The 25,584-nt window shown below is 45.2% G+C and overlaps 1 protein-coding gene across 4 annotated transcripts; it reads right to left on the bottom strand.

Annotated features, from left to right (window-relative positions):
• Positions 1 to 1,074: 1,074 nt before the first annotated feature.
• Positions 1,075 to 25,270, bottom strand: SLC18A1 (solute carrier family 18 member A1). Of its 4 annotated transcripts, XM_075555734.1 has the most exons (15): positions 25,147 to 25,270; positions 23,782 to 24,139; positions 23,109 to 23,167; positions 19,032 to 19,115; positions 17,897 to 17,989; positions 13,769 to 13,858; positions 13,477 to 13,520; positions 11,789 to 11,849; positions 11,596 to 11,691; positions 5,646 to 5,724; positions 4,624 to 4,675; positions 2,718 to 2,781; positions 2,320 to 2,439; positions 1,991 to 2,124; positions 1,075 to 1,188 (listed from the first exon to the last, which is right to left on the bottom strand). In XM_075555734.1, the coding sequence occupies exons 1-15, from the start codon at positions 25,268 to 25,270 to the stop codon at positions 1,075 to 1,077; spliced, it is 1,572 nt and encodes a 523-aa protein (XP_075411849.1). The 4 variants fall into 4 exon arrangements, with proteins under 4 accessions (XP_075411849.1, XP_075411851.1, XP_075411850.1 ...); XM_075555736.1 differs by lacking the exon at positions 11,596 to 11,691; XM_075555735.1 differs by lacking the exon at positions 19,032 to 19,115.
• Positions 25,271 to 25,584: the final 314 nt, after the last annotated feature.

Here is a 25,584-nt window from a genome sequence, read left to right as displayed (position 1 = left end):
TCCTGCCTCTTGTCTGCCTGGGCCGTTGTTCCCCGCACAAGCACTGTCTCCCTGCTCCTGAACAGTCTGTGCTCATGTTCAAGACTGCTACCTTTAAAATAATGTTTACATCTTGTTTCCCCACCCAGAGGGGAAGCTGCTTAAGGACGGAGAGCATATCTCCCGCCTCTTTAAAACCCTCTCACTCAACAATCGATGCTTGCAGATGCTAGCCACATGTCCTAAACATTATACTAGCTACTGTATTTGTCCACGCACTCACTTTGCTGTACAAGAGCTCCTGGTGGGCCGTGTCTGAATCAGGCAATAACGTACTCATTAATGAGCGAGTGTGAACAATGCCGCGTTATGACCCATGTCTCAGGAAATGCACAGCTGAGAGTTCCAGGCAACCGTCTTCTCTTTCCCCCTGGAACCGTATGCTTACTAGATTGTCTGGCCTGACTTCTCCTCAGATTTATTTCTAAGCGTCCAAGAGCCCGGGGGAAGGGAGACACACACAGGGGAAATCAGGAGAATGCAGCACAAGAGAGGCAGCCCACTTTCCCTTCCCAGTTAACAATGAAGGAAGGAGGAAAGCCCGCCCACTGAGGACAAATCCCTTTAGCAGCTGCATTTACCCACACAAAAGCCACGCAACTCAGAGAAACCCGGCCCAAACCTTCTTCTTTTTTTTTTAATTGGCAAATTAAGGACACGAATGTCTAGGGAGGGCCATATGGAGGGTCAGAGGCTAGAATCCTTAGAATCCATTTGGAAGGTGCCCAAGAAAAGTTAGACCTGCTGGTGGCCCTGCTAGGTGAAGAGGCACAATGTGCTCACAGCCAGTGGCAGGAAATGAATCATCCCTTGCAGAACCTGTCACAGCTGCAAGCAGCCTGTCCACCCACAAGAGATAGACTTCAAAGAGAGGAGGGGAAAGCCATGGTTACACAGGTGAGCCCAGACTAAGGGCAGGGAAGGCTGGGAAGGAGCCTCGCACGCAGAGCAGGGAGAAGTGAAGCCAGATGAGCTGACTGATCCGGGTTGAGGTTGAAGCCTCCCAAGTACCGGAGCAGGAACCACCTGCGGCTGCTACTGCTCACTGTCAGGCTCCTCATCGCTGTCTTCCCCCAGGGGAAATTCCTTTGTGGGCTTCTGGGTTGCATACATCCTGGTTTCCATTGGGCATTCCTGGCTCAGAATTGCCTGCAAAAAGAGGCAGGAAGAGAAAACACAGGCGATGCTTCTGGTCTCCCCTCTTTGAGTCCCCACTTGCTCAGTAAAGTCTCACAATGCAAGCGCTGGACCCTTTGTCTACATAATGGACACCAACAACCCATCCAAGCTTCCTAATCCTTTGTGAGGGCAATCAGCTGAGGTGGTGTTAATTGAGTCCTCACAATGCAAGTTAGAGTAGAGGCACCTGCCTTAGTACCCTTCCCTGACTTTCTTATCTTCTCGATCCCCAAACCAACCAGGTCCTTGGAGGCTCATGCTACAGGAAGTGGAAGGTACCTTGTTAACTAACATCACGCATTATTGTTTGCTCTTGGGTGGTTTTTTGTTCATTTGGTTTGGTTTTTTGTTTTTGTTTTTTTTACAGGATGACCTGGTCAGAATATTGCCAGGTGTGAATTCATGGAGTAAAATTCTACCCATTTGAAGGAGACATCGTTTGGTAATTCTCCCAGCTGGAAACTGCAGCAGTGACAGGGTACTTTGGGTGGTCCCTGTCCCCAGTTCTTTATGAACTTGCCATTTCCCTGCTCTAATTAATGTCCTTTCTTAGAGCCCCAGTGTAAGGGAGGAGGCAGTTTTGTAGGGTGAGTGGGTGGAGAAAGGTAAAAAGAAAAGATACAGATGAAACAGGGATCCGAACATATTGTGAAGTAGCTAGACTATCAATAGAGGGAGAAGTAAGAACAGCAAATGGAAAAGGATGAGAGAGGCTATGAAAAGAAACAGAGGAGTAAATATTTTGGGAGGGGCGGGAGTGGGAGCCCCTTACGAGCTTCTCCTCCTTGGCTGGGGGACTCCGGAGGTAGTAGCAGAGAGGTGCGTAGAGGATGTTCACAACCCCAATGATGACCATGAGCCAGGGAAAGCCGACGGCCTGCACAATGGCGCCCCCAGTGGATGGGCCTATGAAGAAGAAATCAGACTGGCCAGTGTTTCTTCAGCCAAATGACACATGTAGGACATGCTCCCCCAATAGGGCAATCCAAAGCATGCCCAAGTCAACTCTCCCCCAAACCTTCGGGTGATCAGCCTTCTAGTTCCACGTCCAACTAACACAAACCAGGACCAGTCCCATGTCCCAATCGCCCCCCAACATACCTACTGCAAAGCCCAGGCAGAAAGCCACATCAGCAATGGCATAGACACTCCCATAGACAGAGGTGTGACGCAGATCTACCAGGTGTCCCATGATGGGCATCATAGAAGAATCCACCATGCCTGTGGTCAGAGCAAACAGAACCTTGTCAGACTTCAGTACCCACAGCTCCCTCTCTGCTCCTTGCATGTTGCCCTCTCCTCCTGCTTCGTTCACTCTACGTCTTTACCTGACCCTCTCAGCAAGGACACCCGTTTCGTGGGGGAGCTATAGGCCCATCTCCCCACATGTTCACCAGCCACACTCCTGTGCCTTCTGTTGCCCCCCACCTGCTCGGATGGGGAAAGGGGGAGGAATGCATCTGCCCTCAGACCTTTGTTTTCCTAAGGGCACTGCTTACCTATGGCAAAGCCAAGCCCTGCAACGGGGCCAATGAGGCCAACGATATTGTGAGCCAGAGGAACCTGCAGGGAGGAGAAGGAAGCTTTCAGAAGTCCACTTGGCTCATCGTGGGAGAATGCTCAAATGACTCTCACATGAACTCTGTCTGTTAGGCACGTGCTGTGTGCCATGTGCATTCTCTTTGAAGGGTCACACCTCCCCTACAAAGGAGCATCTTCGCTTCATTTTACATTTGTAAAACTAAGATTGGTAACATTTGGGTGAAAATCCCAGGATAAGGTTTGACACACACCCCCCCCCGAGTCAGCTACATGGCACCACAGACGGGGTCATTTTATGGGAAATGGTGAATGTGCCCCTTTTTCAGCCCACACCTCAAAACCCAAGTATACTCTGTTGTCCTCAGTCTTCACAGAGTGGAGTTGATTCTCATCCATCAACAACGTCCTTCAAATGATCTATTTATACCCCTAATATCATTGCTGTTGGAACAAGAAGATGGAGAGAATGGAAGCCAACAACCAATTAATTATCCATTAGGTGGAGGCGCTGGCTTCGTTGTCTGGATGGCATGACACACACACACCTGTGAAACTCATTCTCCTTTTCCTCCCAGGCCAATGCTGGAGGCTTTTTTCCCATGCTCCCTGGGCATCTGCCCCTTCTGCCACCCAACACACTCAGTGAGTCTTTGCCCTCGTCTGGGAATCATCAGCCCTCACTGGCTGCACATATTATTTCGATGTTGGTGACTAATGAAAATTCCAGGTGTGACTTTTCTCAAGGGCTGCTTATATTTCGTCAATAATGTTGTCTGAAATTCACTGAGGACTCAGGGTTTACGAGGATTATCTTAATAATGTCCCAGACACTGATCTCAAGGTTTGTAAGGATCATCTTAATAGCCCTTTGAGACAAGGTGAGATTAGAATCCTCCCTATACCAGAGAGGATACAAAAGATCAGAGAGGGAAAAGAAAAGTCTCAGAGATCTTTAAGGAGGGATCTTGAAATGAAAATTGACTTCTTTCTTCTCCTAAACACTCTGAAGTTAGAGACTCGGGCACAGATCCTCTGGTGGGTCCCTGGTGATTTATGGGGCACTAGCAGGGTGGGGGGAGCCTTGGGGGTGTAGTTGTTACAAATTAGGTTGTGATCCTTAAGGTGAACAGTTTGAAGCCACGAGCCAATCAGAGGGAGGAAGATGGGGCTGTCTACTTCTGTAAAGTGTGACCGTCTCAGAAACTCACAGGGGCAGTTCAACTCTATCTTATGGGTCTCTGTGAGTTGGTATCAACTTGATGGCATTGAATTTGTTGGGTGCTTTTTGTTTTGTTTTGGCATTTGGACTGATAACTCAAAGCCTAGCAGTTCAAACTTACTGGATAAAGATGAAGTAAACCAGTCAGCTTCCATAAAGATGTACCGACTCCAAAACCCTATGGAGCAATTCTACTCTGACCTCTCTGGAGGGTCACTACTAGTCAGTATCAGCTGCATGTCAGAGGGGTTGGTTGGTTGGTTGGTTGGTTGGTTGGTTGGTTGGTTGGTTGGTTGGTTTGGTTTTGGTATCGTCAGGATGAGAAGAGTAAATGAAGTCTTACCAAGCACAGTATTGGTGACTCCAGAAGCAGATACCACCACATATTACTGCTCAGAGCTCTGACTCCAATAGCCCTGTCGCTCTCTTTCTCCTTCTCCTCTTCCTCCTGCTCCTCTTCTCAGATGGATCCCAATTTCAACCATTAGCATCTACCTAGACACTAACTCCAAACCAAACAGAAATGATCTTTCTGAGAGTCATTTCCAAGTCAATCCTTTACTCGTTTAAAACAAAGTGGTTCTTACATGCCTAGGTCTCTCACCCCCTACTCCTTTCATTCACCTCGTCTTTGTCATACTTACACAGAGCAAGCTGGCACCTACGACCACCATCCCAACCAGAGAGCACAGCCACCTGGAGGCAACAAACCACCATCAGGTAAAGATGTGGGAGGCATCCCTTCCACCTGCCCCCCCCCATCCCCTTCACCATTGGCAATGCTCAGTCCCATCACCCATTACTCAAGAAAACACTTAGGAAAAGATGATTTCATCTCAACATGGCCAGGCTGTATCTATGTCTACTCTTTCCCTCCCTTTTCTTTCCCCTCATCTCTTCCTTGGCCCCATATCTCCTCTTATGGCAGATAAAGGAGAGATACAGTCCTTTTTGCTTCAGAATATGAATCATCTGACCCAGAAAGTACTTGACCCCTGGGAGTAGCCCCCAAACTGAATCCATGCTGTCTTCCAGTTCAGCCTACATCCTCTTGATGCTATGTCCAACCTATTCATGTTTTATTTTCTTCAAGACCCATTGCAAGACCCATAAGTGTGTCGAGCTTCTTCCCTTCGCTGATCTAGCAGTAATTTTTACATTAAAAAAAGGAAATAACTTCAGAGATTAAAATAAAAATTCTTTGATTCTAGTAGAGAAATAGAATCCAGATGTAGCTTCAGCCCCCAGTCCTCCCCCTGGTAGCCTCTGAGGTTCTTCTGGGCAGTCCTTAAGAGCTCCAGGGAACAGTTTGAAAATGACTCCCCCGACTCCCCAACACACATCTCTGACACGTACAGTGATGAATGATCGGTTTTGCCTATCCTCCCCCCATGCATGTTCCCTACGGAGTGATCTTATATCCCTTCCTGCACAGAAAGCTCCTGGAGTTTAAAGCAAAACGGTTTCCTCAACTTCTACTGCCTCCTAATCAGCACAGGACAATCCTTCCTCTATATGGCCTTTGCCATCTACCCAGTGTGTTAGTAGTCCGTATGGAGACTATCGGTGTGTACGTGTCCTAAACTTTCCGTTTCCAAGAAGCTGTTCCTCATGCGAGCTTCAGGGATGCCCTCCAAGCCCTCCTCTGCTTCCCCAGGCTACATACCGGCCCATCTTGTTAGCCAACACACCAAAGAGGTTGGTACCAATGAGGTAGGACAGACTGCCAGGCAAGAAAGCCAGACCTGTAGAAGGACACAGACCTCTACTTTAGGACATGCACCGATTTTATTTATGATCCCTTATCTTCTAAAAGACAGGGAGGTTCCTATGTTACCTTCAATGATCCCCAACCCACATTTATTTATTGGTTTTGTTATGCTTGGGCCAACCCAAAGCATTTGTCACAAGGACCTATACCTCTGCTTTCCCTAAAGTTAAGACCGTATTCAGCTTCAGTATAGTTAATATGCTTCTGGTTTCCCTGAAGCTTCCTGAGGCAGGGTTTGAATGACTCATTCTCATACATAGTATACCCTTGACTATCAGCCAAGGAGCATGAGCTTTAGAGAAAGATAAACCTCCTGGAATCTGCCCTCCTAGTTACCAGCGCTGTGACCTTCCCTTCAATAAGTCACTAAACTATTCTCAGCTTGGGTTTCCACATCCGAGAAAAACAAAGTTATTATTAATACCATGCAGGTTACAATGAGGAGCAACAGAGCAGCACAACAGAAGCGTGCAACAACACCATAACCCAGAGGTCAATGAATTGAAACCATCCTTTTAATAAGATAGATAGATAGATAGATAGATAGATAGATAGATAGATAGATAGATAGATAGTAGCTTTTCATCAATTGAAGCCCTGGCATTTTGTTTGGCTTCATAACATCAAAGTAGTTTAGATACATGGGCTTTGGGGTTACATAGTTCTGGGTTCAAATAGCAACTTAGCTACTTGTGAGTATGTGTGCTTTGACAATTATCTCCTCTGAATCTCACTGATTTATTCACTCATTCGTTCATATACTCATCCATCTATCCACCCATTTAGCCATTCATCCATCCATGCGTCCGTGCTAAAAAACGTTTACCATGTGTTATGCATCTGGGAACTAGGAATAAAGGGGAGATAAAAGGGAATACAGGGGAGATAAGATCCTAGGAGTTTACATTCCAGGAGATTGAGACAAACAATAAGCAAATAGACAAATAAATAGAAGGGATAATCTTGAAAACTTGTAAGTTCTGTGAATGGAATTTAACATGATGCTTTGACATAGGCGCAAAAGGGCTGGCTGCCTTAGTCTTGGTAGGAGGTCATTCTGAAAAGGTAATAGTTAACCTTAGACTTTAATGGACAGAATTTCAAACACAAAAAACAATTCATGCAAATATAGAGACCTTTATGATGAACGAGGCAAGTTTTTTCTTATGTGTAGAAAGGATGTCTGTGTGGCTTAAGTGAAATGAACAAAGTGTAAGGTGGCCGAAGATGAAGATCCAGGAAAATAATGGGGAATTACTCCATGTGCAATGGGATGTTTGCAGGGGCCTGACTTACTTATATGTTCTGAAGCCTCTGTGTCGCGTTCAGAATAATGGATTCATGGGTGAAGAGTGGAAGCGAAGGGGTCATTTGCAAAATACAGAAGAGTGATAGTTCCTCAGTTAGGAGTCCGTATGGAGAGATGTGGACCAAATGAAAGATGTTTGGAAGATAAACAAAATTAAATTTTAAAGCCTCAAATTCACTGCTATTGAGTCAATTACAACTCATAGAACCCCCAGAGGACAGAGAAGAAATGCCCTTGTAATTGTTTACTGAAAACCCTGTTCCATCTCCTCAGGAGAGGCTGGCACTCCCACCTGCTGAGCTGGCACTTAGCACCACAAAGCATAATCCACTACCCCGTTAGGAACCCATCCCAGTAAAGAGGTACTGTCTCAGATGGTCTTAATGGCAGTGAGTTTGCTTTGGAAGGTAGAGTTAGGGTCATTTTCTGTTGGATTGGGTGTGTGTAGATATAGTCATCATGTAGAAAATTGTATAGAAAAAGGTAATTCTTTGTCTTGGTTGATCAAATGGCTAAGGCTATACATATATGCGTGTATATGTTTATATGTATTTATTTATGTTTACATTTACAATTATATGTGTGTAGAGAGAGCAGGAGGAAGAGGAAAGAGTTTGGGGGCAATATGATAGGACTGAAATGTCTATTACATATGAAGAAGAGATTGGAACTGTCAGTCAGTTGGATAAACAAGTTTAGAAGTTTAAGGAGAGGCCACATACAGATCTGTAAATTTTGGACCCACTAGGTGATATGTGGCTCTTAAAGTCATGGGAATGGATGGGATCTCCTAGGAGAGATAGCACCTTGGGATTTCCAAAATATGAAAATTGACAATGATGACAAGGAACAGTCCAAGAAGTAGGTGAGAGAGGATGACATTCAGAAGGCAAAGAAAGGTTGGCCTTTGCTAGGAGCTGGGATGTATCAGCCATAATTGGAGTTAAGGCAAAGGAGGAGTCCATGAACATGGGTGCAAGTACATGGAAGAAAGTCATGGGGAAATGTGTGTTCCTTTGTTTTCTCAATGAAACCGAAACAAAGACAGCATAATGATGAAGGTAAAGGTGTGAGATGGCACAGGAGAATGACATTGAAAAGAAAGGCCAAGCGGTAGTTTGGGAGAATGGGAAAGGGGATTATGAATAGAAGGAATGTTGGAGTGTGAACACTCACTTCAAGTATGTGACCCTAAAGGTACTGAGGCCAACAGGCTGATTGTGTTTTTCTACAACTCCATTCAGCTGCTGACGTATGACCAGCAATAAACCACCAGATAGGTTTGACTCAGGGTCAAAATTTTTCCAGGTGACCACGCCAGAGGGCGAGGGAGGCAAAGGAAGCTCACGGTGCTTACAAAGGAACGAGCTGAACGGTGGCCCATGAATTCCAAGCTCAGTGAAGAGGTCATTGAGGACACGAGTAGTGATAGACATAGAAAACCAAATGGAGCCAATGTGTTGGTGATCTTGTATGACCAAAAATGATTGATGTGAGGGATTAGGATATTTTCTGTGCAGGAAACATGTAAGCAGATAACCAGACTACTTAAAATTGCTATTTCAGCAGAGGTGACTAATTAAAGGTGATATGGAAGTCAAGGGTATGGCCAAAGAATTGATTGGATGATATAGGGAAGAATAAAAGACTATTGCAAGACAGTAGATTAAGGAAATGTGCAGTCCAAATGCTCACAGTGCTATTCAACTAGACAGTGAAGTCACCGACATGGTGAGAGAAACAGAGGTGAAGGAGGACAAAGTCAAACGACGACAGCCTTCAGCCCAGAGGTGGTAGAGGATGACAATGAGGAGAGGTGGGCAAGAGGTGCTGGGGGGCTAATAATCAAATGACATGACCATCCTCGGAGTCGGAATCTGAGGAAGGGAGCAGAGAATAAACGTTGCCGCAGCAGCAGTGGAGAGCCAAGGGCAAAGGAACGAAGGACGTGCATGCATCAAGAGGGCTCCCTTGTGAAGCATTCTGGTGTTGAGGCAAAAAACATGCGGTGCTCGGCGAAGAGCATGCAGTCACTTGCTGATAAGGACAGGGGGGTCCGAGGGTCTGGATTCGAAAGGACAAGGGGAGACTTTCAGATGAAGAAGCCTGTGGAATACGAGGATTATAATCACCCTGACGGGGTGGGCGTGGGGTGCAGCCTGACTGGGGGGATTAGATGCGATCAGGCATGTTGCTCCCATGCCTGGCACAGAGCGGCTGCCCTGTGAAAACTGCCCTGGATTATTTCATCATCACTCGTGGCTGACAGTGGCTTGAATCCAGACCTCGTTATCCCAAAGTCAAGTGCTTTCCATGACCCGGTGGGGGGGGGGGTGAGTCTGGTGGCGTAAAAGGCTTTGGCATAGGAACTTCTTGGCATCAGCTCTGAGTGTATTTGGGTCTCCCCAACCATTTCCATGCCTCGCTGTGCCTAGAGGAAGCAATGGTGCCTGATATAAACAATCAGGACTAAAACTATCAAACCAAAAGCAAACAACTTGCCAGTCACTGGCGGATGGCTTGTTTGTTTTTAATATTCTCTTCTACTGAGTGAAGCGGAAGTATACCCTAGTGTGTTTGTCCAGTTCATCAGGATGGGGTAACAATCCGTCTCAACCTGGACACATTTGTTTCTGGTCCATTGCTTTTACAAAATCTAGAGGCTGTGGTAAATTGACTGTTCCTGTGGTGTTTGGAATTAGACATAGCTTCCTAGGTGCCTCTCCCCTTTGAGGCATGTGGATTTCCTGAAGGAGACTTTCTTTAATCCACGTGGTTTGTTCTTGAGTGTTGGTTATGGCTTAGCCGCATTTTGGTGGCATTTTATATCCAATAGGTGTCCTGACTGTGTGTCTATAGATACATACTTTCCCCTCCACAGCATATCTCGAAGGGGTGAAGGATTGCACCTAGTTTGTATGGAAATGATGGCGGCAAAAGTAATTAAGAAAGCAGGACCAAGAGCTATTTGTATTAGCCATCTCTGGCCTCGCGTCCTTGCACCGTGCTGATTCCTTTAGAACACAGGGGTCTGATCCCCAGAACAGCTCTGGAAGTGTTTCCAGCTTCACCAAAAACAAAGTGCATCCGAAGATGTTAAATGATTTTCCCAAGGCCTCAACCAGCAAGTGGCGCAGTCAGGATTTAACCTCATGTGGACCTGTTTCCAAAGCCCAAACTGTTTTCCTGTGCTCAGGCCACAAGGTGTTCAATCAAATCATGTATCACTCTCAAAAGCCTCCTTGCCTTTGCTCCTTCCAATAACCTTGAGAGGCGTTCGTTGGGAGCATGGCTTCCCAAGTGTGGTCACCTGACCAGTCAGAGCAGCATCATTCACTGATAGGACCCAAAATGTTGTAAAAGATGCCAGAGACCAAGACTTATGCCAAGTGTCCTGATTTGATAGCCAAACGCCCTTTCTTCAGTAGCCTCAATCCGAGGCCCAGGTCACTATTGAGAATGTGGATAACATCTGACACGATGGCTGAGAGTGACCATCCTCTACTCTGTGGTTGCCCTTCTGCACCAAGAGCCTCTGTGGCCAGGGCCTTGTGGGCAGAGGCTGTGTGCGAGCAGAGGCTCTGAACATTGGCTAATTCAATTAATCACCATGCTCAGAGAAAGCTGCAGCTGAGGAAAATTTGATTTGGGGCTGGGAGAGCACCCGGGAGCCTTGCTTAGAATGGTCTCCTAGAAAATTAGATTTAGTGCTTTGTATTGCGTGCTGAGCTATATTTGTTCCTTATCAGCTCCCCCTCTGACCTCATAAACCCGGCCTCCTAGCAGCGACTGGGTGATTTGCACGTAGCCTTCTCTGCTGTCCCCTTTCCTCCGGCTTCCTGGAAAGGGAAGAAGCCACGTAGTCTCCCCCTCCAAGGGACAGCGGAGCATGGAGGCCTCCACCCTGATGCCCAGAGCTCTCCCGCACCTCCTACAGAAGCCAGCACCTTCTCTAGGCAAAGGCAGAGGAAACATCCAAACTCTATCAGCTCCTCCTTGGAGGGAACATGGCAGCCAGAGTAATCTAGACAATGTGAGAGAGACATGGGAATGGCTCATGGCGCTGTGGCCTGATATCCTACATGTTACAAAGCATCGCCACATGTGCATCCTGGCATTTTTTATCTTCTAACGAGCCACCCTTTGAGATAGATATTATTTTGATGACCATTTTAGGGATGGGAAACATGATGTTCAGAAATGTTGTGACTGACCCAAGTTTACATGGCTAATCAACTGAGCTGAAATTAAAACATGAGTCTTTGGGCTCAAATTCCTCAGCCCTGGGTGAGTGGTCTCCCACCCACCCCTCTCCCCACCTTTGCCTTCTCTTCTCCTACCCTACCCTTTCTTAGGCCGCCTTTCTGAGAACACCCTCCTCCACCTTGGTTCATAGATGGGGGCATGGAAGTTAATCCTATGCCGGAAGCACATTGTCCTCTGTGACTCCGATGACCTCAATCTGCGGATATTTCCTGGTGACCTGAGAAAGGGCCCAAACTCCTACCTCCTCCCCAAGCCCGAGTGCAAACTTACCCAGCTGCCACTCAGGGGAGCACATGGTTTTCAGCATCCAGATGGGCAGGGTGGGCTCCAGCATGGCCACCCCCATGTTGGCAAAGCAGATGGAGCCTTTGAGACAGACAACCATTCCCTCTGTGAGCCACCCAGCCCTGGCCTGAAGAAGCCCAGCCTCTCCCAGACCAAAGGATGGGCAGCACCTGCTTACCTGCAGCCACCAGGATATAAGGGTCCTTGAGAAGTGTGAAGAGTGGGGTTCCCTTGACACTCTGGAGAACACAGAGAACAAACACTTGGAGACTTTCATTCTATAGGAAAGTGGGGGTTGGGGGGGATGCCAGCCATAGCTAAAGCAGACTCTTTGATGTGGTGGAAAATGTGAAACTCTTCACTAAGTTAATAAGCGCAAATAAGCCTGTTTGTGCCTCACTTTCTGGGTAATGTGACACTTCCCAAGAGACAGAAAATGTTGTAACACCCAAGACACTGAAAAGTAGCAAGAAACCATGGCAGATAAACGGGAGCAGGAGAACCAGGAGACCAACGGAAAACCGACCACAGAGTGGCTTCCTGGCGCACAGAGCAAGGCGGTTACCCTGGGGAACCACAAAGAGAGAGAACTGCATCCTGAGGCCAGAGGCTTCCTGCTGGAGTAGGGTGCCCCGGGCGCTATGACACAGCTGTGTGAACACTTGCCAGAGCAGGACTGGGGCTGGGGCTGAGGAGTTACAGGCCAGCAGGAGGCTAGCCTATGGAGGTGGCTGGGAATGTGCTGATGTATCCTGGGTCATTCCTAATTCTGATTTTTAAACTGCTACTTCCTGAATAATCCAGTGAATATGGTCTGTGACGTGAGTTCTGTGTGACCATTACAATGAATTATTGAACCCAGCAGAGGATACTATGGTTGGAGTGGGGAGGGAGGGACAGTTGGTATCAGAATTTGTTAAAAGTTTGGAGAGTGGTGTTGATGGGATCAAGTATCAGGCATCAAAGACCCAGAACAAAAAAAATATCAATGTGAACAAGGAGGAGTGCAGAGTGGAGACCCAAAGTCCATCTGTAGACAATTAGACCATCCCCTTACAGAAGTGTCACAAGGAAGAGACGAGCCAGTCAGAGTGCAATATAGCGCTGATTAAACCCACAACTTTCCTCTAGTTCTTTAATGCTTCCTCCCCCCACTATCATGATCCCAAGTCTACCTTACAAATATGGCTAGACCAGAAGATGTACACTGGTACATATAAGAGCTGAAACACACAGGGAATCCAGGACAGATAAACCCCTCAGGACCAATAATGAGAGTAGTGATATCAAGAGGGGAAGGTGGGGGGGGGGATGGGGGAACTGATCACAATGATCTACATATAGCCCCCTCCCTGAGGAATAGACAACATAAAAGTGTGTGAAGGGAGAATCGGTCATTGTAAGGCATAAAAAATTATAATAATTTATAAATTATCAAGGTTTCAGGAGGGAGGGAGGGGGGAGAAAAAATGAGAAGCTGATAGATACCAAGGGCTCAAGTAGAAAGCAAATATTTTGAAAATGATAATGGCAACATATGCACAAATGTGCTTGACACATGGATGGATGCATGGATTGTGGTAAGAGCTGTTTTGGAGCGTAGAGATAGAGCGGACCTCTGCTTCATAGGAATCAACCTTGGGTTGGTGTTGCTCTCGATTCTCCTCTCTCCCGCAGAAGTTCGAGGCTCTCTGATGCCACCAAACCATTTTTACAGTAACTTTCTCTGGGAACCCAGGGACAGTTCTCACTTTCTCTTATTTTACTTCCTTTACCTTTTGTACTATGGATGTTCTAGCGATGCTTCGTTCCCTGTACATAGCCATTCTCTATATCTCTTAGCGACAAAGTTTGCTGTGTACTTACCTCTGGGGAGACTTTTGAGGGCTGTAGAATGCAGAATTGTAGTGCTAAGAAAGACAGAGGGAGACAGCTTAGTTTTCCCACTGATTGGTGGGGGGCTCATATAACGACCAGCCTGCTAACACTAGCACTTATCCAACTCCTTGCATATCTCCCTTCTCTCTTGGGGTGGGGCAGTCCTTGATGCATGAAAACATGCCCACACCACCCTCCCAATGCTAATCCAGATCCTACAGCATGACCTGGGTTTTGAACTAGGTTGTTACCCACACAGTAGCCTCTGATGAGGGCTTACCTCCATCCAGTACTGCCAGGAAGGCCAAGATGAGGAAGGGAGCAGACTTCCCAACAAACTCGTACATCACACTTCCAAAGGGAGCACCCACTGACAACACAAAGGAGAAACCAAAGGCAAATTTGAGGGCCGACTCGCAAGCAGTGTAGACTTACCAAGTGGTAAACATATTAAAGGCCAAAGGAATGATGTGAACAAATTATTTTCACATGGTTTGGAGAAATAATGCTAATTAACCTGATTCATTCATTCATTATGTGGGGATGACAGCGAGATTGAGTACTGGAGGCTGCCAGGTCTACTCCCTCGCTCATCTCAATGTGTTGTCCTGTGGTCCTTTATACGTTGCTATGAAACTGAACACATGACGCCAGCGTTTCAAATACCAGAACAGCACCCATGTTAGTGGTTACACGTTGGGTTGCTCAGCACAAGGCCAGCAGTTCAAAACCACCAGCCACTCCTCGAGAGAAAGACCAGGCTTTCTACTCCTATCAAGAGTTACAGTCTCAGAAACTCACAGGGGTGGATCGACCCTGTCCTGCAGGGTTGCTATGAGTCAGATGCCAGTGAGTTCTTTAGTTTTTCCAGATGAAGGCAGACTAGGAAAACACCTGGAAGTCCATGTCATAACGTAAGTCAATGAAACCTCTAAGACTCACAATAAAAGAAACGGTTTTGAAACTGATGGTGCTATCGAATGTCTAACACTGCTTGATGTGATTGAACTATAGAATGATATGATGTCTGGATTAGCTCCTAATAAAATGGTTTGGCGGGGAGAAAGATTGGGAAATGAAAAATGCTTAGCTTCACTACCAAACAAGACTAAAGCACTAAAAAAAGAGAGAGAGAGAGAGAGGGAGAATCACAAAAAAAACTATTGTCTGATACAGTGCTAGGAGACGAGGTCTCACATTGGAAGACACTGAAAACACAGTGGCCACAGCCATGGACTTGAACATACCAATGATTATGGAGAGCATGCAGGACCAGGTAAAATGTCCTCCTGTTGCACATGGAGTCCCCATGGGCTGCCAAGCTAACTTGATGGCAGCTAACAACAATAGCTAGGGCTTCTAGGAGCTCCCACATCCCCATTCTGGGAATTCAGAAAGGGAGATCTAGTCTCTGCACATAAGGAGCTCAACTTCTAGTGGAAGAAATATGTATGTGACTGAGCAGAGCAAGCGCACAATGATTACGCCACTCGATGAAAGAGCAAGAGTGAACGTGCACATTCCACAGCGAACTGAGTGAGAAACCCCAGGGAGCCAGAAAGACTTTGCCAAAGTGAGCAACCCTGCAAAGGAAAGAGGCGCGTGTGATAAACCCAGAGGTGCCATCCAAGAGAGGGAAGCTAGAGAGTCAAGAAAAGAAAGTCAGTGCTGCTGTAACGGAAGCAGGGATTTGGGACGGGGAGAGTAGAGGTTGGGATGGTTGAGGCTGAATAGCAAAGGGATCTGTACATCCTGTTGATGTGGCTGCTTGGTCGTGTGGGTGGGGGGAAAACATAGCTGATTTTTGGAAGAGAAGAAACCACCGCTCTGGGCTTAGCACTACAGACAAGACGGGGATGCACAAGCGATCCGGCAGGAGGGTAGCACCATATTCTGAGTTCGATATGATGGCGATCTGACCTTGAGGACGAGCTTCAGAAGATATGATGAGCTTGTTATTCATGAGGAAGTGAATGGTGATCAAAAAAAAAAAACACCTGGCCAAACCAAAGTTTTAGCTTGGGTCTTTGGATGAATGGATATTAACAAAGAGAAAGGTTGTTGGCTCCTCTCCTACCTGTGGGGATAAGGGGATAGAGCGTGGGCCAGGAAAGAAACTTTTGGTGTTTTTATTCATCTTAAATTCAGGTGCCTCTGTCTTATCTCCTTAATTAGCTTGTAATCTTCTAAAGGGCACAGACTATGTCTGAAAAACCTTGATTTGTATTCCTAACACTCTAGGGTAGTGTCTGGAATGTAATAAATGCTCAGCAAAAGTGCATGTCCTCATTAACTAGTCCTGGAGAGAGTAGGAGGAAAATGTGAAACGAAATGTAATCACATGAACTTGACCAGATGTGCTGGTTGGATACAGACTGGTGGAACCTTCAAGGTGGAACTGCACTAATCCCCTGTGGCTCAACTTTCAGCCAAACGATATAAGGTCTATAAAGGGAGCAATAACACTATGCACACCTTAGAATAATTGACCATTTGGGATTAGGGGGCAGCATTTACTCAAGGACAAAGTTCAGGAGGGTTGGAAAAGAAGAGAAGAGTGGGATGGGTGACGTTACATCAAGAGGATTGCAATGCATGAGGTGAAACAGAATGTGAACAAATCACTAAACTTAGGATCTGCTCAAACCTTCGCCCAATTCACAATAAATCTTTAAAAAGAAAAAAATGTGTGTCCTTTCTGATCTAAATCCCAACTCCATTCTTTAATGAAATAGAAAAATGAATTACTAACTTTATATGGAGAAGAAGAGACCAAGGATCCACAAATAACTTCTTTTTAAAAATCATTTTATTGGGGGCTCATACAACTGTTATCACAATCCATACATCCATCCATGCATCAAGGACAACACAAATCACTTCTTAAGAAGAAGAACAAACTAGGAAGACTCTCACTCTCTGACCTCAACACTTATTACACAGCCACAGTAGTCAAAAGGGCCTGTTACTGGTACAATTTTAGTTCACAGAGCAATGGAACAGAAGAGAAAACTCAGAAATAAACCCATCTACTGACAGACAACTAATCATTAACCAAGACAAAGAGATATTATATGGGAAAGAGACAGTCTCTTTGACAAATGGTGCAGACAAAACTGGATCTCCATTGGCATCATGGACAGAAATGGGCCCAAGATGGATCAAAGACCTGAAAGTAAATCCCAAAGCTATAAAGGTCATCAGTGAGAAAATGAGGACAAACTCAAGGGCCCTCTTACAGCTCACTGACCTACTATCCAACGTAATGGAGAAAGAACGCACAGAAGATAAAATAGATGACTTAGATGTATTAAAATTAAGTCACTGCATACATCGAAAGATTTCATCAAAAGAGTAAAAGGAGAATCTACACACAGGGGAGGGGAGGGGCAGAGAGAACCTTTGGTAACAATACAGACAAGGCACTAATCTCTAAAAACTATAGAAAATGGCAATATCTCATTAAGAAAAAATAATGAATCCAATTTAAAAGTATGAACTATTTTTTCAAAGAAAGTATTACCCAGTGATTGGCAGTTTGGAAATCAGAGCCTGTATCCTGTTGCCTGGGCCATTTAACCTTTGGTTGTTATTATTATTTTACCAGTTTCATTGGAATACAATCCACATATCATATAGCTCAAGAATTTAAACATATTTTCAAAGTTGAGCAATCATCCCTACAATCCGTTTTAGACCATTTTCTCCTCCTCCTTCTCATTATTAGTTTCCCCACCTCCCTTGCCCAACAGGAAACTATTAATCCAGTTACTCTTCCTATGGATTTACCTCTCCTGGATTTATTTACAGAAAATCAAAGTACAAAAGTACAATTCAAGTACAAAACTATTTTAAAAATTAAAAACCCTGATATCAATAGCAAAATAAAGCATAGAAAATCCCAGTTGAAAAGATAACAGAAAATAATAAAAACCAGAACAATTTAAAAATAGACCAAAGGGGAGAACAAATGATAAACTTATTTAACCTTTCTTGTCCTCATGTCTACAATGAGGGCAGTAGTTCTTTCTGTCTCACAGAGTGGTGGTAAGGATCAATCTGTACTGTGCTTAGTGCTAGAGCTGGTAAGCAGTGCACTCTCGTGTGCAAGGCCTTGGTTGTGCACAGAGACAGAAGTGAAATGGACAGTGGTCACTTATGTCAGAAGTTGTGGTTTCTGTGCCTCTTAGAAAAAAATAGGTTTTTTGTATGTGAATCATATGTTGGGTGGGGTAGATTTTGCCTATCCTAGGTGCCTGCAACGGACTCAGATCAGTATTGGAGCAGGGAGGGGAGGAACACTCTTATTTTATGTGGCCTTGGGAACATTTGCCTTCAGGGTCATCTTCGGAGAATGTGCAGTAGTATCCTGCCCTCCTGAACAGATCTAGGAACAGCTGCCACCTACCCAGGACTCCCAAAGCCAGGCCTCCCAAGGCTATTCCCATGGCACGTCCCCTCTCACAGTCATCCTTGTAGACACTTGCCAGCATTCCAAGACCTGAAGAGAGAATGACAGATGGAGTTAGCATATGAAAGCACTCTATCTGCCCTCTGATAGAGCCCTTGGTCCTTGTCCTGGTGTATCTTAGAGTTTCCATTTAAGGGGTTTTATAAAACTTTATGAGAAACATGTTTTAAATGTGGACCTCCAAACTCTCAAATTGCTCATTCCTTTTTTTTTTAGAATATTGAAGGACTTAGAAGAGCCAAGGCCTCTGGAAGGATACTATTTTCCAATTATATTATACTAATAGTATACACAGAATACTACTTTCTAATTATTTTATACTAATAGTATACACAGAATACTGTTTTCCAATTATACTAATAGTATACACAGAATACTAGTTTCCAATTATATTTTATATCATTTTGTGACTTCCCCAGCACGTTTCCCTTAAACAATGGAGTATGGGGAGTTATGGGAAGAAAAACACCGAACACACAGCACTGTTCTATTTAATACCCCAAGGGGCAGCTTGACCAGTGCTGAGCCCCTAGAGGAGAACACAGGCTGAGTGGTGAAAAGCCACTGGGATATAGCAGAGAGTAGATGGTGCTCACCACGCCTCACTGTGTAATTTTAGCCAAGTCACTTAAGCCCTCTCAGACACATGTGTTTATGAGGAAAACACAGGCAATAGACTTCATGGGACTAAATGAAATCATGCATACGGCAGTACTTTGCTAAATGTTAAGAGAGGCACAAAGGAAAGACCAGGCCGACTTTCTTGCTCTAGCCTTGCTCTGCCCGAGCTAGCTGTCTCTGAACCCCACCAGAGGGCATTGTGTGAGGCTTGGAGTGACAGGACCTTGTCAGCAATGCTTCGTTTCCCTGGTTTCTGAGCCACAAATCCTACTTAAACTAGGATGATATTTTCATTAGTTGCCACAAACACTTCTCAGGGAACCCAAAGATCGTTTTGGGTAAGAGGTGTGTGTGTGTGTGTGTGTGTGTGTGTGTGTGTGTGTGTGTGTGTGTGTTTTCCGTGCGTGTGCACGAACTCCCCATGTGTGCATTTGGAGGACACCAGCGTTACCTGCAACAGATGAAAATGAAGATCCAATGCCCTGAAGAGTTCTGGCCACAAAGAGGAGAGCGTAGGTACCAGAAAAAGCAAACACTGTGCAGAGAGAACGGGGTGAATGGTCAAGTAAGCACTTTCCCTTCCACCCCCGCCCCCCCTGCTCCCCTAGCCACCAGAAAACAGGCCCACGTTATGACAGACACGAAGCATTCGGCGTATGTTGGCTAAAAGCACGCTATCTGCTCCTTGTTTGGGGTGTTCTTCCTTATCCTCACCCCACCCCCACTTTGTAATTAGCCTGAAGACTCAGAAACCACTTCGGCAAAAACCAAGTCACCCCACTGTTGATGGAAGGGTGACTCTCCCCATGTTTTTCACTGGGCACTGGAATGAACGCTGCCTACAGCAGAGTTCAATACTCAGGGCTAGGCGGTGGTCCTTAAAGGACTTCCAAACCTCCAGACACAACACCCAGGTGGGTGCCCCTCGCACCTGAAGGGCTATAAGCATAAGAATAGAAGTACTATCTTGTGATCCCATAGAGCCTTCCCCTTGGCTTAATATTGGGGATCTTTCGGCAAATGTGACCAGCGGTATTTGTGAAGTAACAATCAGATGCAGCTGTGTTAGACTCTATAGGAGATATGAAACAAGGAAAGCACTTAGTTCACACCCTTGACGAGATTCGGGGTATTAGAGACTAACATGCCAGGAGGCTTCACAAAGCTTGTGGGGAGGAAATACATTGTTTTTCCATTCTGTTTCCACAAACTTTTTGATGCCCCTCATACATGAAACAAATTACCAAGCAGGTCGTTAGTTTGTATCAAGAACTAAATTACAGGGTTCTGAAGGTAAACACTTGAGTCTAGACACAGCACACCTACAATTTCAAAACAATGACTCCTACAGAGAAAAATGCACTGCCAACGTGTCTGGGTCAGCAGAAGTCTAGCCACGTCCCTCCTTCTTTACAGATTATATGGTTGTGTTTATAATCTTCTCCCATGACTTCCCGACAGGGTCTCCCCGAACCCCTCATTGTCTCCTAAGCGGGCACATTCTGAGTTTCTCTTTTTCTGACTCCAGTGCCCTCGCTCCGGATTTCTGGTTTCTGATCTATTCAAGATCGACTAACCTTAGATCTTTGCAAATCCTGTGACCAACTTCTCCCTGCTTGCCCAGGAATTTCCCAGTTTTAGAACCAAAAGTTCTGCACCTGGAGAAGCCCCGGGGAAAATGGAATGATTTGTCACCCTTTGAAGAAAGAACAAAGTATTGTCCCTTTCACTTTGCAACCCTGAATGGATCACCACGTATCTATTAATTCTAGTATGGGTTATTTGAAGCTTGGGGACCTTTTAGGCAGTAATAGTACCGACAGCTTTTCTTCTCCTTTTAAAATTATATTTTATTGTGTGTCCTTGAAATTTTAACAGCCGTTTAGGTGCCTATTCAACCATTTCTATACAACTTGTTCAATGTCATGAGTTACATTCTTCAGAATGAGGGAACCTTCTCATTATTTCCCTTCTGGTGTCGTTTCCATTAACCAAGCTTCCTGCCCCTTCTCATATTTGTTCACAAGTTACTGCTTACCATCTGATCTAATTGTGATTTTTTTTTTTTGGTACAGAATAGTACTTGTGCGTGATAATCATTTGTTTTAAACCAATTTGTTATTTATCTACAAGATGGCCTCTGGAATTTGTTTTAATTCATGGTTTGAAAAATATCTCAGAGAGATCATTTCGGGGTATCGTCCATTGGACCCAGTCTAATAGGTCTGGTTTTTATTTCTTTCTTAGGCATTCGAAGGTTGGTTGGGCTCCATCTACTGCGGCTTGACTAGAAGAGTGGGTAGTGGTACCAGGCCGTTCCTCAGTCCTCGGTTGTGGTTTTCATCAGAGAGAGGGATGTGACACTGCTCCCCTGTGTCTGTTGGCCTTCTGAATATCTTCTTTGATGAAATATCTGCTTGTGTATTTTTCTTAGCCTATGATTAGGTGATTTTCTTTTTAATCTTGTTATATAAGTTTTCTATATATTTTAGATCTTAGGAGCTTATCAGTTATGGTATCCCCAAATATTTTTCCAGTCTGTAAGTTTTTCTTTATTCTTTTGATAAAATCTTTTGATGAACATATAAATATTTAGCTTTTAGGAGGTCCCAGGTATCTATTTGTTTCATAGTATTCATTCTATCAGCAACTTTTTCATAATATTTAAAACTGCCTAGAGGAGACTTGTACATGCTATTTAGGATATGCTAAATACCAAATGTGTTTGCTTTGTGCTAGAAATGGAAAACTGCATAGCAACACTGGTTACTTCTTGAAAACAACTTTCATTGCTTAATAAAAACAATTGGGTAGAAAAGAAAACAAATTCAAACCCTTGAGTTCTTGGCTGAAATTAGAAATAGTGGACAAGGGCCTTGGTAGTAAAGAAGTTAGGGCCCAACAGAGCACAGTTCGCCATTGAGTCCACTGACTCATAGTGACCCTCGAGGACAAACTAGACCTGCTCCTGTGGGTTTCCAAGAAATGCTTCATGGGAGGAAGAAATCTCCTTTTTCTCTCAAGGAGCAGCTCGGGTCCTGAACCACTGACTTTATGGTTTGAAGTCAATACGTAACCCACTTCACCATGAGCCCAGGTGGCATAGTGGTTATGTGTTGGCTTGCTTACTGGAAAGTCCGAAGTTTTAAACCACCAGTGGCTCTGAGGGAGAAATATGGAACTTTCTACTCCTGCAAAGAGTTAGTCTTGGAAACTCACAGGGGCAGTTCCACCCTGTCCTATAGGGTTACTGTGGGTTGGCATCAAGTGGATGGCAGAGAGTTATTAGCACACAATCTGCATTATCGTCTTTCTCGGGGTGCTCACCAGGTCTCCCCAGACAAGCTTCACAAACTCCTGGATAGCCATAATTGTGTCTTTAAGTTCTATATGTGTTCTCAGTGAACACTGTCATCAAAGCATAGTATTTGTGTACCATAAAGTCTTTGGGAATGAATTTTAAGTGAAAGAGAACACCTTGATCATTTTCAATGTCCTATTTAGGATAGTCTGAGCTTCTACGAGTTAAAGAGTATCTCTATTGAAGTTCCTCATTCCTTGTGATTTGGTTAGAATGTTCACAAATAAACTGTTATGCTCAGCCAAGAGAACTTAATATCTCAAGCCCCTGAACTGTTCATCCTTTCAGCCTTGTCTGGAACAAATTCACGTTCAACATTGTTGATAGGCATCAAGTCCTCTGCTGGGAGGGAAGAAAGCTTGGATAAGAAGAATAGAAAAAAAACAAGTACATGGCAGAAAGGCAGCAAGTAAAACAAGAGGGAGGATGTATATTGTTGGGGAGAAGAGAATCACCAGAGCTCTCAGGAGCCGAAGACAGGTCTGCAGGGTGCTTTCCCAAACTAGACGCCCCTCCTTATTCATTTCTTCATCTTTTACTTCTCAAGGTCAGTTTCCAGGTTTATTTTTCTTACTTACTATTCTTATAACATCTCGGTTTTATTAGGAAAATTTAGCAGATACTGAATAGGCTATTTGACTTTCTCTTTCTTGTTTCCTTAGCAAATTTACTTTCCTAAGCCATAACCTTTAAAGTTCTTCACTTGAAGGCAGTACATATTTTGGAATTTTCCAGTTGCTATTGTCCAGCTGTATTCTTTATTAGGTGCTCTTTGCCTTTCCATATCTAGTCATGTGGCCTCTGCTGCGAGCAGTTTTTATTAAATTCACCCCCAAAAGTATTGCTATGTGCACACACACAATCTAGTAGAAGACACATTAAAATTGTCTTGATGTTTTCCCAGCTGAAGGAAGAGAAGCCTAAGTTCTCCTGTAGCCAAAGAGATAAATTCCAACTAGACAGACAGGCCAACCTTGGAAGCTCGACTACTGCTCGATTCTTTGGTCCCCAAAACAAAAAAAGGAACACATTTAAATTAAAGGTCACAGGCCATTTAAATGCCTAGCTGCTGTTTGAGAAACTGCCTCTACCAAGGGAATAGAGTGCGCATGACAAAAATCAAAGGTAGCCAGTGAAGGAAGGAAAGGGGGGAAGCCAACTACTTACTAATTGTGGAGAAGAACATGATAACAAAGCCAGCAAACATGGGGATGTGATATCCAATCCTAAAAGGGAATTCAAAAAAAGAAGAAGAGTCCATTTGAATAGCCATTCATACACTTGGGTTCTAGTTTGTAAAGCAAGTGGGAACAGAATGCAGTTGGGAGCCTGGTAAAACATGTCTCTGAATGCAGATGGCAAGATGGGAGGGAGCAAGATTGAACGCAAGCAAGCAAGCAAATGTACAATTGTACCCATCGTCCCAGGACAACATAATCTTTCCCAGAAGGATAACCTCGTCACACTGTGTATCCCTGTGGAACAGCAGGACAGTCTCAGCGACCACTAGTAGAAAACCAGTGCTCGGGATTGCGATACAGCTGCCCCCTCCCGTCCTCGTATTGTTGAATCCATGTTTACAGCTTGGGCTTGCTCACTGGTTCTCTTCATGGCAACCAGTCCGCATGGCATCACTAAGGCAATTTGGAGGCCAGGGCACATCCTCAATACCATGTGATCCTTTCAAGTTACCAGCTTTCCAAGTAGCTAACTCCCCGGGGGACCCAACAAGGCACTGGTCCTCCTTCCCCCCCTCCTAACCACCTCTATGAAATCTCCGTCCATCCTCTGGTCCCTGGGTCCTTAAGTACACTGTGGGCCTTTGTGCCCAATGAGATACCTGTTAGTGAGAGGCCCCACAAATGGGTTGACCAGAAGTTGCATCAGAGCCTTTGACGCAAACAGAATCCCAACTCGTGTGTTCTCTTCCTCCAAGAAGTCCGTGCCTTGCAAGCAGTTTTGTGTGTGTGCTGAGAGAGCGTCGGGGGCTGGAGGTGGTGGGGTGCCAGGTGTACCATTCATCCAGGCACCAGGCCCACTTTCTTCAAGGGCCACGGTGCTGTTATCAAAGAAGGAGAAGATGGTGGAAAAGGTAGACGAGCTGAGGGCGTGCTGGGGAGTCATGGCCGGGCCCAGGCGCTGAGAAGCATTGACTGGTCTGAATTCTGTGACGTATAGGAAGGTGGGCACAATGGGCACTGAAAGTCAAGAAGGATAAGAGATGAAGGCTAAAACAACATTGTCTTTATTCCGCTATGGGTACTGGGATGCTTCTATGAGGCCCCTTTTTATGTTCAAGAAAGTATCTAAGTGGTATAAGTGGAAGCCAGCCAGAAGACTGGGCCTGCACAAATTATCCCATTGCCTAAAATTCCCCAGGATTCGTTGGGTGGTATAAATGGTTCCCATGCACAGCTGCTAAGCAAAAGTTTGGAGAGTCCTGCCCACCCAGAGGTGCCTCCAAAGAAAGGCCTGGTGATCTGCTTTTGAAAAAGTCCCCCTGGAAGCCCATATGGAGCCCACTTCCACTCTGATACCCGTGGGATCACCACAGGTCAGAGGCCACTGGATCTCAACTCGTTTCCAAGTTCCTAAAACCCAACCATATATCGGATTTATAACTTGCCTCAGGAAGATTCATCTTTAAAACTTACGTCTTGGTCAGGTGGAATAACATGTTAGTACCAATTACATCATTGGCATGACTTAATGTCAAAATCAGTGGACTCTCAGCTCACAAACAGTGGCGCTTTGCAGAAATGAAACACTAGATAGGCAGGTTTGGATCAGGAGTTGTATTTCCAGTATGAAGAATGATTTGGGGAGCGGAGAGACTGGAAAGATAACAGTGGGGAGATGCCCAACGGCTTGAAGGAAACAGAATCATTCAGACAATTAGGGAAATATTACAGGGAGGAAGCAGAGGATGACCCAGTTCTAGTACCAGCCCATCCTCTTTTCTGACCAGATACTCTCTGAAACGCCTTCTCTGCGAACTCCTGGGACCTTTTAGCAATGCCTGGGAAGCTTCAGGCTCTGTTTCCCACTCCCTCCCTCAACCTCCAGCAACCTCTATGTATATTTGAGTATAGAACGGATATGTCTCAAGTCTGTCCATTGCTGGAATCTAGCAGGGTGCTTATCCTGTCTACTGGGGCCCAAACTAAATTAAATTAACCCTCAACACAAAGACCCCTGAACGTACCCACCACAGTCAGCAGCATGTTATCCAACAGCAGGGCAACAAATACCACCAGCAGCACCAGCTGCCGGGACTCTCTCCCTTCCTTCAGTAACCGTCGGGGAGCTTCTAGAACCATCCGGAACATGGCGCGGCCTGGGTTGGGGGGTGTCTTCTCCTCCAGGTTTTAGGAACTACAAGTCTGCTACAGCCTTTTTAAAAGAGGAGGCAACATTCACCAAAGACAAGTGAAACTCAGTATGAAGAAATTGCAAGTGGTAGCACTAATAAGATGCGTTTTAGAAGCTGTTCAATTCCTGAGTCTCCACTCACGTATTATAAACCCCAAAGCCAAACCCATTGCTTTCTGGTTGATTCCAATTCACAGCCACCCCGTGTGTCACAGATTAGAATGACGCCACCCAGCTGGTTTAAGGGCGATCATCTGATGGGAACGTCCCT

This window comes from Tenrec ecaudatus, chromosome 8 (assembly GCF_050624435.1).
Source record: "Tenrec ecaudatus isolate mTenEca1 chromosome 8, mTenEca1.hap1, whole genome shotgun sequence".
NCBI classification, from domain to species: domain Eukaryota; kingdom Metazoa; phylum Chordata; class Mammalia; order Afrosoricida; family Tenrecidae; genus Tenrec; species Tenrec ecaudatus.
This window is presented reverse-complemented; position numbering and strand designations above follow the sequence as displayed.

What these genes read in the sequence shown, in the direction of transcription:
- SLC18A1 (XM_075555734.1), bottom strand. Translation starts at nt 25,270, where the DNA reads ATGTTCCGGATGGTTCTAGAAGCTCCCCGACGGTTACTGAAGGAAGGG. An exon ending in TAGGTGCCAGCTTGCTCTGT is followed by an intron (nt 2,782 to 4,623) that starts GTAAGTATGACA and finishes TCCTCCCTGCAG; the next exon opens with GTTCCTCTGGCTCACAATAT. An exon ending in CTGCCTGGGCTTTGCAGTAG is followed by an intron (nt 2,125 to 2,319) that starts GTATGTTGGGGG and finishes TCTTCTTCATAG; the next exon opens with GCCCATCCACTGGGGGCGCC.